Here is a 14010-nt window from a genome sequence, read left to right as displayed (position 1 = left end):
TAATTTGACTTTATAACCAGAAATCTACCCTTTCGAATTTACGTACATCGACCGTCCATGTTAAACTTGAGTAAATTCGCGGTTATTTGAAAATGTGGGTTAATTATTCCATTAAGATCTGTTTCATGCATGGTCATAAGCCTCAAATTTTGGGAAGAATAGTGTCAAACTTAGACTGTAGAATCAAATATATCTGCCCTTTCACATTCCTGCTTCTCTATTCCCTTACTCTGACCCCACAGACCAGATCAAGGACATTTGAATGTATTTGATAAGTTTTTGGTAAAATGTTTATATATATATATATATATATATATATATATATATATATATATATATATATATATATATATATATATATATATATATAGAGAGAGAGAGAGAGAGAGAGAGAGAGAGAGATATGTTTGTGTGTTTGTGTTAAGACTGTATAATGTTTGCTTTGCCCATTCATATACAGGAGCTCCAAACATCGATACAACACCCAGACGATGTCAAAGTCATTTTAAATTATTGGTCATGTTTTAAGTTAATGTATTTGCATGGTCGTAGGTCCTGAAAACTGAAGGATATAGCTAAAGTAGAATTAGTAAGCACTGCCATTTTAAATTCAAGACTACATCCCTCCCTTTGACCTCAGGCAGAGCCGTATTAACCAGTAAGCAGACTAAGCACGTGCTTAGGGCACCAGGGCCAAAGGGGGCACCACAAAGTTGAGAAAAGGGTGAAAAGAAGACGAAAAAAGAACGAATGAAGATTTTTTTTAAAAAATTGATAAAACTAGTGCAAATTGATCATAATGTTCTGTTTCCTGATTATGGTGCACCCAATGGTTATCTTCCCAGGTGTCCGTGGAAAGGAGGGGAGCACCAAGATTTGTCAGTGCTTAAGGTACCAGTGAGCCTTAATCCGCCCCTGATCTCAGGCAAGGTCAAGGTTATTTGAAAGTGAAAATGCACATGTATCTTTATGACCATGCGAGACATATAATTCGGTGGAATATCTTGTTTAATAAAAGCTTTTATAATTAACTATAGGCTTTACAGTTCGCTTCTTATGTTGTTTCCGTAAAATATATGGTTTACTGGCAAAAGATGTTGTATGCAAATAATGAATAAAGCATGCTTTCGTAGAAGAAAAGAAATTTTGTTTATTAACAAACTTGGCAGTAATGTTTATTTTTCTTCAAAGGTTTAAGTTGACATTAACTCTCTGCTGCTTTTAGGTCACGTTGATCGTACATGTCCTTGAAGACACGCTGGTATAAGTGGTTGTCGCAGAGTCAATTTACAGCATAACGTTAACATAGCGCTTTGCACCAGCTGTGCCAAATCTTGGTTATTTGTTTTGTCTCCAACATACCTATTAACAAGAACCAGGTATGTCACCACATTAGTTGAAATATAATTGACCTCTGTATCTTGAACATGAATGCATTGATATATTTTTCGCGGTGTTTAATTTTGGCAGTGTTTGCATTGTGCAGCAATTTTGCTAAAATTAAACCACGCAACAAACGAGCGCTGTACAATTAAGCGTCCAGTATTCAACATGTTATTAGATGCTCTGATATTCGCATGAGCAGCACCAGGGGCAGCAGCAACAGCAGACAACAAGGCCAATGAGAATGGCGATGAATGCTATGCACCCAACAACTATGCCGACAATGGCGCCTATCGTTAGAAGGAACTTGCAGTTTTTCTCATCAGAGTTATCTCCACAGTTATTGTAGCCATCGCAACGTAGGTAGCTGGCAACACAATAACCATTGCTGCATGTATACTCATCTTTGAAGCATTGACCTGAAAAATAGACAGACACAAAATGAGCACGAAAGTTGCTGAGGGTTCATTGATCATAACGCTCTCATTTCTTTTCGCGCCCCACCTCCTCCATCAATCGTGTTGTAAATTATCACAATATGACACTGAGAGGAAGGTGTTACATGTGATATTTCGCTTAGACAGAACAGAAAATCATCCTGATGTTTGAATCTTTGTCAAAATTAGGGAAACATATACATATTATGGCAGGATGAAATGTGGTCCGAGTTTCCCACTCCACTTTCGACATTTTGACATTTATGCTAGGGTGTGGGGTTGGAGTCAATTGCCTATCGAAAAGTTGGAATTCGCCATCTCCGTGAGGTGGCGGCATAAGTTAGCTGCTTTATTAGCGGATGTAGTAAACTTAAACAACATTACATCGAGTGATAACTGCATGAAATCAATGAAATGATTAAATATATTTTCTTAGAAATTGCGAGTATAATATTCGTTATGTCTTTAATGGGCCGACACACGAGACGAAATTGCAACTTTGATGACATTTGACCTGGTACTGGCCATTTGTATTGCTAATCACATGCCAAAAAAATCTCGCAGCCTCGATGTCTATGATATCAGATGTTCAATAGTCACGTGATATCAACAACTAAACCTCTATCCAATGTTGTACAAAAATTTATAAAATATTAAACTAAAGCCACGTGATATTTAAATATTTAAAAACCCTCTAAAGGACGCACAATTCTCAACATATTTATTCCGAGAACAGCGAATAAGAAAGCGGTTGCTGGTATGATGATGGATCATGGGAAACTCGGACCAGATCATTTGGTAAATGTTATATAAGAAGAAAGGTCCCGGTGACAGATTTCAGTCAGCGATGACTTGGACCAACCAGCGCTATACAGTTGATGGACTATCTAAAGTCACTTGTCTCACAATCTAAATGATCATTTGCAATGACATCAACAACAAACTGTATGAAAGCAATTAGAACAAATGTTGGGCGTATATAAAAACAAAAAGAAGCTGGTAAAAGTTTGCTCTGTTTAGTTTTTCACCTTTTGAATGATTATTGAAAAGATATTTTCAGTTGAAGCTAACGACAAGTTCTCAGCGACTAATGTGAGTGTATAACAACCTACCTTCATGATATGGAGTTATGACGGCTTCAAACGACTGATATGAGCTGCTCCCAGTTTTAAATCCAAAAGTCATGTAATTTGTAAATGTATGGTAGCTTCTTTTGGGTGCACTTTTTCCACAAAGCCCATAATTACCTACAGGTGAAATTAGCGATTATATATATATATATATATATATATATATATATATATATATATATATATATATATATATATATATATATATATATATATATATTGTTACGACTCAATGTCTTCAACTATGTAAAAGAAAGAAACGAAACAAACCAGTTAAGTAAAAGCAACAAATAATGTATTTATCTGTGTAACATAATGAAAATTTAAGAGATATTTGCAGTATTATGAATTAAATCCGAAATAATCCTAAATGTTCTATCACAAGTCCAAAAGTATAGGACCTTCCGAATGAATTACAATAGTATTGAATGTCATGATTGACCACAGTGAAATAAAACTTAATGTCTTTAAATGGGTTTTCAAAAATCCCAAAGTAGTCTTTTAGTGCAAAAGTCAGTAAGCGCTTTTAATTCCAATAAATAATTTAAATAAATAATTCCTCTCAAATTATATCTGGATACAAATATAAACTCGAATCATTGATTCACAAAGAGAGATATTAAACAGAAATTAATAATTGTTTACCAAAATCTTCTTTATATCCATCCACACTTGGCCTACGTCGCAACAATATGTCCTGGAAAACTTAATCATTTATGTAGAACCTTACACTTACCATTAGACTCAGATTCTGGTAAACATCTTTTGCACCACTTATAAGCATGACAAACGTCAGGTATACAACAACTCTATCTATAATCCACAATTACAATAATCATAAAGGTCGATACGCAATACAAATTAACATATTGGACGATATGCAACCGAATTATGATGTTGTATTTGAGTTGTATAAAATGAAGCATACTCGCTTTACACCTCTGAAGCTGCAGGTTTGACACGTTATTCAGCACTTGCAAGAGTAAATTAGCATCCATTTAAGTTCGATTGTTTCCTCCTGGGTCGGGGCCATGAGTGGCCAAGTGGTCTAAAGCGTCCTCCGTTACGGATCACTGCCATCTCACCTCTGTCTGCGTGGGTTCGAGTCTCGGATACAGCCAATGTGGGTATGTGAGAAAGCTTTCCAGTAGCTTCTCGTGGGTCGGTGGTTCTTTCCGGGCTTTTCCCGGGTTCTTCCTCCACCATTAATACTGGTCGCCATGTATAGCCTATCGTGTGCTGAAAAATGGCGTTAAACCCTACAACAACAACAACAATCCTCCTGGGTCTTCGCTTTTCCCCAGCCTGCGATACCACTTTAAAACAATATCGTAACCGTACAACATAATTACCTAGGTAACTATATTATTGTCCAGTTATGGTATTTCTTGCTTTTAGGGATTTCCATACATATTTATTTCTGCAATTTTTCTATCTCTTGAAATCTCGTTAAATGTTGTCTTGCAAAAGAAGCATAACATTCGTATCTTCTTTCCTGTTTAAAAAAACACACCAACATTCATGTCCAAATTCTTATTTACTCGTTAGAAAACTAAATATTTACCCTTGATAAGTTCGTTGATTTATTTTTTATTAATGCAAATTTCACACATAATATTGTCTGCTGTCAAGGATCGTCGGTCCAATTCGTCCCACGTCGTAACTTGGCATGCGTAGCCAAATCCGAAACAGTATATGCCGCTTCGCCATCTGATTGGATGCAACTGAAGGAAATTTATCCAGTCAGACTGCTTGTTCTGTTTACTTATTTTGATAGGTGAAAACAATCATCGCGGCCTTTATAGATAACGACACGTGTATCAAGCAGGTTTCTCCAATGTGAACTGTTTACACACGTTTTTCGTCTGAGCCAATCCACGTGGACATCGTGGAAGTGATCATATTGAATCCATATTTGTAACAAGCGTTCTTACTGGTCAATTGCTTTTGTTTGCTAAAGGCAAAGTCTCGCCCATCCACAAGAGAAAATGCATTTAAGACGTTTCGGCTACGTATATATGCCAATGGCCAGTGTAGAACGAAATGGATTGGAGGCCATTCGTTATTTAAGAGTTCCGCTGTCATGGTTTCATCACATGTTTATAGATCGGCTTATAGGAATGGTATGTTTTCTTTTTACATCGACCAATCAAAGCGAAAATGAGATCAAGACGTAATAGATGCGATTTGAATGTCTAACTCTAAACTGGCGCCGTAAAATGAACATAGTTATATTTCCTCTGTTACAAGTGAAAAGAAGAAAGGAAAGCACATAACTACTGTGAACTACTTCCATTAGGCAGAACACTATTCAGAAACGTATGGTCTTGGGTGCAGTAATCATCTTGATAATCAGTCTGATGTGTATTATGTCTGATTACTTTGTGATATAAAATCTTTAATCTCAGTTTTTAATAATCCAGATCAAGGCTATCCTAAAATATCCTAAAATAGAAATAAGTCCAAGCTTTTGTAAATAGTTTACAATTATTGTTCTGTCAAGAGCATTGAGTTTTAAGCTGCAGCGGCGTCGCTAGGGTTGGTGTCATCCAGTGCGGTAAACTCATGGTGTCACCCCTCCAGACTTCCACAAGGGATTTCTTCTTCTTAAAGTAAATAACTCCAAATTTTGCTCCGACCAGCTCTGAATCTCATTAAGCACCAGACGCTCTGCAGACTGCATGGTGGCACCCCGTGCCTGCTAGTCATGTATTTAACTATGATCGGTTATCCGCTTATGAAATCCGACTAGACCGAGCAGTGTGTGCTCTGTAAAATTTGCAATTTTTCATTTTGGTGTCACCCCTCTGAGATGGTGTCACCCGGTGCGGTCCGCACCCCCAGCTACCCCCCTAGCGACGCCACTGTTAAGCTGTGCTTGCTTACATACACATGAGTTGGATGATTACTCCAAGGACGTTGCCAAATATGTGGATCCACATCACATGAATTGAAAATTATGGCCAGGTTGATATTGTTCAGTATAGCAATATTGAACAATATGTACTTGTGTTGTAAACAACATTATATATATATATATATATATATATATATATATATATATATATATATATATATATATATATATATATATATATATATATATATAAACAACATTATATATACACATATATACGTACATACATACATACATACATATGGGTGTGTGTATGTGTGTCTACGAGATATACAATTCACTAATCACGTTATTTTCAAAAGGTCGTCTTTTGTTTAGATACAGTCTGAATCATCATTTTCAAGGATGGCGTAATTTGAGGTTGTGTATGATTTCACTCACCTGTAAGAATCAGTCCTGTCCGATAGTATGGTCCATCATAAATGTCCAGTCTACTAGTGGTGTAGCTACAAATCCCCAAAACGGAGGAAACAGTATCCATGCGTCTAAATGTGGTGACTAGCCGGTTCACGGAAGGTGACGTCGCCTCTACGCTCGTATTGCAGCCAAAACCAGCATATGGAGAACCCCCACGGTATAGATCCAACCTGATAGCTTCCCTTTGAAGCATAATAATTGATTGACATTTTTCATTCATGTAATCTGAAAATGCAATTATATATATATATATATATATATATATATATATATATATATATATATATATATATATATATATATATATATATATATATATTCGTACAATTTGGGTTAAGTGTTTATTTTGTTTATTTATTTCTCCTCTGACAAAGAACTTTGAATTTTTGAATTTGCGCCATTATCAATTTTTTCTCTCGCTCTCTCTTTCTCTCTCTCTCTCTCTCTCTCTCTCTCTCTCTCTCTCTCTCTCTCTATATATATATATATATATATATATATATATATATATATATATATATATATATATATATATATATATATATATATATATAAGATCAAGACTGTAATTCACATTCAGTCCACTTCTTTATTTTTCCCCCGCTTCTCTTTTGATTTCGCTGAAGTCCTCGCTCGTGCACAAACACTTACAGTTTCAGGCATTTTTTTTTAAACTCTAAAAATAAATTGTTTCTCTTTTACAGCAATATAGAAACCAACATTGTTCTATTGTTTTCGTCACAATGTTGTACTCGTTTCCTTTCTGACCATCCCAATTGTTTTTTAATTTTGCTAGATTGTACTCTGCTTGACAAGTTTTACTGATTCTGCTCAATCGAACTGCGGCACCTTTATACGTTTCAATTTTGGTCGATTCGTTTGTCCGCCAATAACGTTACTTTGCTGTTTGTCCTCCTGATTTCACCGTTATGGCTACCTTTGGTCTTAGCGTTATACACCAGAAATAGTTTTGCCTTGGATTCGGATGGACCGAAGTTCAAACTTTAATATTACAATTAGGGTTCGTAAACGATTTTTAGCACCAACTGTATCGTCCTTAACATCGGCACGAATGGCATTTTCTTCTCGTTATTTCCAAGATTGTTTTATCAGAACAAAAACAAAATCCATGTGTCGTTTCAAGGACAGAACTCACGTTTTTAGCCAATATATACTTTCTGCAGGCATGTTCATGAGAGCCTAAAATATTTTTTTGACATCATCGGGATTTCGCCTCCGAGTTTCTTGGCACGCAAATATTCATTTTAGTCTCGGCTAACCAAAGACGTGCTAGTATATTATAGCATTTTAAGAGAAGCTGCATTGCTGGAGACTCTAAGCTTTAAGTAGCAGTTCCCGGGCTCACTAACAGCGCATGTCATAAATAATGCTCGGATCACTCAAGGATTCACGGTGTTAATTTAGTTCCCATGGTAAACCAATGCCAACCCCATGATGTTAAAAATTCATTAACTTAAAATTTCTGAGTGCTCATGATCATGATAAAACCTCAAGTTTCTTTGTGGAGAAAAGGACATGAGCTGCGGCATTTTCTGGAACTGCATGTGTTTGAAACTTGTGCGTTTAATTCCGCACAACGAGTGAGATGCTAATTTCAGCATGGAGTGTTCCAAATTCATGTCTGTCAAATGACAGAAATTCCATCAATAAAACAATATCTTAATTTTTTTCAGTTGCAACTCGGATAAGCTCTCAAAAGGTTCATTTGTCTACATTCTAACTTTCTTTTTTTAAAATAAATTGTATTGACATAGAGATAAATAATACATGCATGTATCATAAAATAAAACTTTCATTATCAACCACTCCTGGCCAGACAAGTATATATATATATATATATATATATATATATATATATATATATATATATATATATATATATATATATATATATACAATTTTATCTCCAGCCATTTCTAGACTGGTTCTCATTTATTCATGCCATTAACACCGCGAGTCCGCAAAGTATCACCGTGTCAAGGGAGGTAACCCCATAACGCTTTGTCTTTCATACCTGACCTCGCTACGCGCCCTTGCTACAAATTTCTCTTGCACAGATTTGTAAAACAAAATGTAATCCATTTCGTAGTTGAAAGAAACAAAATTATCTTTGTAAAAGACCAAAAACGAATACCCCGGACGAAATAAAAATGCATGCCGATTCAACGATTATCCTGGTATCGTTGAGCTGATTCTGAAAGCGCAACAGGTAATAGACTAAACCAAATGTATTAAACAATGACTCAGTTTAAAGAAGTATCTGATCACGCGTTTCACATGGAAGTGTCTGTGTTGCGAGATAGCAGCGATCAAGATTACCAATATTACTCTTTCGAGGCAAGGGTGCCAGACCAGGAATAATTAATAGAACACCAGGTTTAGGATACCTCTCATTATTTTTTTATATATACAAGACATCCATGGAAGTCCAAGGAAAGCTCATACGCAGAAACAACAATGATACATGCGGTGAAAACGACAAAAATAGACTTGTCAACAGTACACGTTATCTCGCCGATGGTTAGGAAGTCGAAACCTGCTTGAAAAAAGTTGACATTGCCCTATGATATAAGTATTCGGCAGATGCTGTGACGATTATGCAAGATGTACTGGCCTGTCTGAGATGTATGCCAGGGATAAAGGCAAACATGCAAATCATTTACCGTATTTAACGCAACAGGTAGTGAACCGCAGAACCCGCCCCCTCCCCCCCCCCGCCCCGTTGTAGATGATGCATAAACTGTATCGTCTCCTAACCGTAATTTTAAGCATGGTTTTGCAACGCGACAAAAAGAGATTACTGACAGCGTGGAGTTTCCTGAACGATTACATTCTCACACATATTTGGATTCTATAGAGAAAGGTTGTAAGTTTATTTTTCAGGACTCAACGCACAGTTACCTTAACTCGCAAGAACCACGCCAAAGCTAATTAGCATGGTGCTGTTGTCCCCAACAGCAAAGTTGTGCTTTCCAAACTTTCGCATTTGATACCTTAAATGAGTCTATCAGTAGCCAAAGAATAAAGTTTGACATCGTTATATATACGTATGTGATGTTAGGGGGAAGTAATGAGGGGTATATAAGGCTTTGATCTTGATCACTTTCCTAAAACTGAAACTACTATTATCATACTACTAGTTTCCATTTCAAGTCGTAAAAGGAAGTTGTTCAGTAAACACCCTACTGTAATATTGTCATCAAAGGGCAATCCCTTTCAACAGCTTGATGGCTGTCGAAAAGTACATGACTACAACTAAACGATTGTACCTTAATAACATTATAGTAGCTATAAATCGGTAAAGGTTAGTTTTCAAAATTTCATCAAAAGTTGTCCAAGTGCAAGAGTCACAATCAGTTTTGAATCAACCCCTTACACATTTATTTGTTGGTTTACCGCCATTTTTAAGCACGTGATAGGCTTCACATGGCAGCCAGTATATTTCGTGGAGGAAAAATCCACCAAACTTTCTAACATACCCACTTTGGCGGAATCGAAACTAGAACTCGGGCGAAGAGAGGTCAGATGTGTGAATAATCTATGAAGATGAGCGCCTTCGACCTTGACCACGCGGGGCCACAGCTTCGAGTTGAATCTGTTAGGTAACATATGCTTCTGATATATGTCGGCATAGTAAGTTGCAGAAATTATCATGCAACAGAAATTGTGTGTGTGTGATAAAATAAGCCGCAATTTGTAAAGTCAGCCTCGGCTATTTCTATGCTTGGAATCACCGTAGGACTGGCCGAAAATATGCGAGTAAAATACAGCTTGATGCATTCTCAGCTTATCGGTCAGTTCTTGTTTCGTAAATAACCGAGGTGATGCAAATTGCAGCTAATAATATATATTGATATGCCTCGAGGTAAGAGCTCTTACAGTGAGGTTGGCTGTGTCGCCCCACTTAGCATCCTTTATATTTGGTTAACTTTGTAACGCCCAACTACATTGTTTACTTTACAGATCATTGTGTGTCCACTGACCTTGTTCAAACTGTAGATAATCGTGTGTCCCCATTAATCGTTGTTGTTGTTGTTGTTGTGAGGTTTAATGCCATTTTCCAGCACACGATAGGCTATGCATGGTGACCAGTATTAATGGTGGAGTTAGAACTCGGGAAAACTCCGGGAAGAACCATCAAACCACGAGAAGCTACTGGCAAGTTTTCTCACATATCCCCATTGGCCGAATCCTGGACTCGAACCCACGCAGACAGAGGTGAGATGGCAGTGATCCGTAACGGAGAGCGCTTTAGACCACTCAGCCACTCGGGGCTCCTGCCCCATTAATTGTGTTTACTGAGAGTTTCATCTTTAACACGCTCTATTTTTTCTGCGAAACAAAGCCATTAACTCCATTTGATCCCATACTGCAACACTATCGTATACCTTGTAACTCGACCCCATACTGCAACACTATCGTTTACATTGTAACTCAATCCAAAATTGCAACACTATTGTATACCATGTAACTCGATTCCAAATTACAACACTATCATACATCTTCAAACACGATCCAGAATTACAACACTATTGTACACTTTGAAATAAGATCCCGAATTACAACACTATCGTACACCTTGAAACTCGATCCCATACTGGAACACTATCATGCTATCATATGCCTTCAAAGATGCTGTTTTACTTATCCAGAAAAATAGGACTAGTAGAGATACTGTAAAAACTGACATTGGTACAGAACTGTACCAAACTGACCGTGGACTATCTTGGTTTCATGGCAAAGCTCTTTCTGTTACGACAAATATATATCTTTGGGTTGTTCAAGTTCAGTACAAACTTGTTAGCAGTGGATTTTTTGCAAAATCATTTTCGTGAACTAGATATGAACCGATGAGATTATTTTCCCTGGAAACATTAAATGTCTTTGCAAGAACAATCTATTATGCCGAAGCAGAGCATCCCAAAGTTTCGGTGCCCTATCTCGGTACGAATGGTTTTCCAATGCATTGAAATAATTAATCAATACTAAAGAACTCTATCGAACAGCATTGTCTCTAGGGCCACCTTCAAAAAAGAATAACATCCATTGTTTTCTTTCTGAGAGCGCATTGACTGAACAGTGATATTATGATCAGCACGTTTTAGGTTCTAACCGCAAAATTGTAACACGCTGTCGCAACTTTTGGCTTTTATTCGCAAAATTTCAACACGCAGTAGCCAGTTCAAGTTTTCTTTAGTGCAAACGATATTATTGCTGATAAATTATCCCTTTTGCAGGTGGATAAAGCTAAATACTACCTGACCCAGTCATCTTTTTTAGCGTTTGGTCAAGCAAGTTTAAACCTTGTGTACAATAGTCGGCGTATTCTTCCTTCAACACTGATCACGGTTAAGAGCACAAATTAATTCTTGTTCCGACATCTATTCAGTGGAGTTTATATTAATTGGTCTTTCAAGCGTTTCTTTAACACAGGCGAGTTGCTTTCCCCTTCAAGTCAGGCCGCGTCATTTAATTTGAGACTTCACCATAGCAAGAACACCGACATCAGTCATTATCACGTGTTTCAAATGCAATGCATCCCATAGATCAGCTGTCCTTTTCCGCTTCTAGCGGTACACCTTTTTCTGTCTTTACACTTCAACAATGCATTTCAATTGCGCAGAACTTACACCGGCCTTTATGTATAAAAAAGTCCACGTAACGTTTTGAGATAAAGCTTTGACATATTCTCACAAATATTCAAGTAATTCTCTAATCTGTCAGCAAAACACTTCAAGGCCACAGCTTTAGCATCATGCAACAACTCATGATGCACTTTCCAGTGACATAGGACAAGAACATTCAAATCTTGTCCGTTGAAAATAAGATGCATATCGGAAATATATTTCTATACCTAAACTTTAATATAAACAGTAAGTTTTGAACAGGTGAATTTTCATTTTCCCTTTGTGAAAGTTCTGTCTGTAAAGTAGTATGTATACCATGCATATTTCTCTATACTTTGTCTTTCCCTCCTTCCTTCCTTCATCCCTTCCTTCTGTCTCCTCAATTTCTGGCTTTTTGTTTAAAAGGAAAACATGGGCGGTAATTTCTTTTCGCGAAGTCATTGTTGAATGTCTACACGTCATAGAAGAAAATTTGATTAAAGTAATACAAACTGCCAGTCAGTTGAACATGTACAAGGAAAACTGCAAAGCAAACAACGTGTTCAAGGAAAACTAAACATTCATGAAAATGTATGCACATTTGTGTTTCTTCCATTCAATAAACTGGATGAATGGATGATATCGCTTGAAATTAACTCTTTAGTTTAGTTATGTGTGTACGCGTGCATGGGTGCACTTGTTTGCATGTGTGTGTGTGTGTGTGTGTGTGTGTGTGTGTGTGTGTGAGAGAGAGAGATATTCCGAAACCGCACAATCCTTCAGTGCCGAGTGGACTAATTTGCTCGACTAATCACTAACGTCTCATCTGTTTCTGTGCGGGTTCGAATCTCGGGCTCGGCGAAAGTGGTTATGTGAGAAAGCCTGCCAGCAGTTTTCATAAGGCAGTGGTTCTTCCAGGGGTTTCCCCGAGTTATTCCTTTACCAGATATACTGGCTGCCATGTACAGCCTATCATGTGGTGAAAGATGGCGTTATGCTCACAGCCTCCACACGAAAGAAAACATGATTGCATTTTTACAAGATATCAAGGGTACTTACACAACTTTGTCTCTTTAGATTCTGCCGGTATTACGACAAGCAGTGGAAGAAACATCATCAATGTCCACGTGAATAATGTTTTTCGTCCTTTGATACTCATTGTACAGTTTGTTATGGAGTACGTTCCTCAAAGAAAAGAAAGAAAGCTGTCGGATACAAGATATTGACACCACAGCATAAATACGTCTGCGTTATAACGAATCATCAGCCTGAGCGGAAAGTGAAAGGAAAGATACTAATTGGACAGTATATTGTAATTCAGTGTAAACTCTTAAGCGCTTCCCGGATCTATCTAATCCATAAATTGTTATTGTCACATGTGAATTACTTTTAGTCGATTCAAGAATGTATCCGACTAAGTGTAAATACTCTCTCTCTCTCTCTCTCTCTCTCTCTCTCTCTCTCTCTCTCTATATATATATATATATATATATATATATATATATATAGAGAGAGAGAGAGAGAGAGAGAGAGAGAGTATATATATATATATATATATATATATATATAGAGAGAGAGAGAGAGAGAGAGAGAGAGAGAAGAAGAAGAAGAAGAAGAAGAGAAGATGGCAGATGAATATTGTGGCGTATTTACGTAATTACGATTTGTACGATGTTTGCGCTGGCTTTGCTCTATGCAAAAGACCTGCAAAAACAGACAATATAAAAAGGCAAATACTATACTGATATTGATAAATTCTAATTCAGTCTCTCCCTGCTAGTTAACTATTCACGCACAGCTGCCAAGATAGCACACAAGTGAAATTTAAATTAATAGCATATGTACAATAAATAGGTCACGGTGAGTATTCATGAGTTTGCATAACACATCTGTAGATTTAGCACGCATGTGACATTTAAATTAGCACACAATGTTTCTCCTTTATAGTCAAATTAAATAATCACATACATTAAAAAATTTGTGCTTTGAATATGTACACATTATTTAGTTGATTATAACAGAAACACAACATAAATTACACGACGAACCACTGGATATATATATATATATATATATATATATATATATATATATATATA

The 14010-nt window shown here is 36.8% G+C and overlaps 1 protein-coding gene across 1 annotated transcript; it reads right to left on the bottom strand.

Annotated features, from left to right (window-relative positions):
* Window positions 1–1125: 1125 nt before the first annotated feature.
* On the bottom strand, window positions 1126–13193 carry LOC149780604 (uncharacterized). Its single transcript, XM_089937725.1, has 4 exons — window positions 12971–13193; window positions 6249–6509; window positions 2933–3067; window positions 1126–1802 (listed from the first exon to the last, which is right to left on the bottom strand). Exons 1-4 carry the CDS (start codon window positions 13068–13070, stop codon window positions 1558–1560), a joined length of 741 nt encoding a protein of 246 aa, XP_089793851.1. The 5' UTR covers window positions 13071–13193; the 3' UTR covers window positions 1126–1557.
* Window positions 13194–14010: the final 817 nt, after the last annotated feature.

Source organism: Sinohyriopsis cumingii, chromosome 16 (genome assembly GCF_028554795.1).
Source record: "Sinohyriopsis cumingii isolate HCF-2022 chromosome 16, ASM2855479v2, whole genome shotgun sequence".
Lineage (NCBI taxonomy): Eukaryota > Metazoa > Mollusca > Bivalvia > Unionida > Unionidae > Sinohyriopsis > Sinohyriopsis cumingii.
This window is presented reverse-complemented; position numbering and strand designations above follow the sequence as displayed.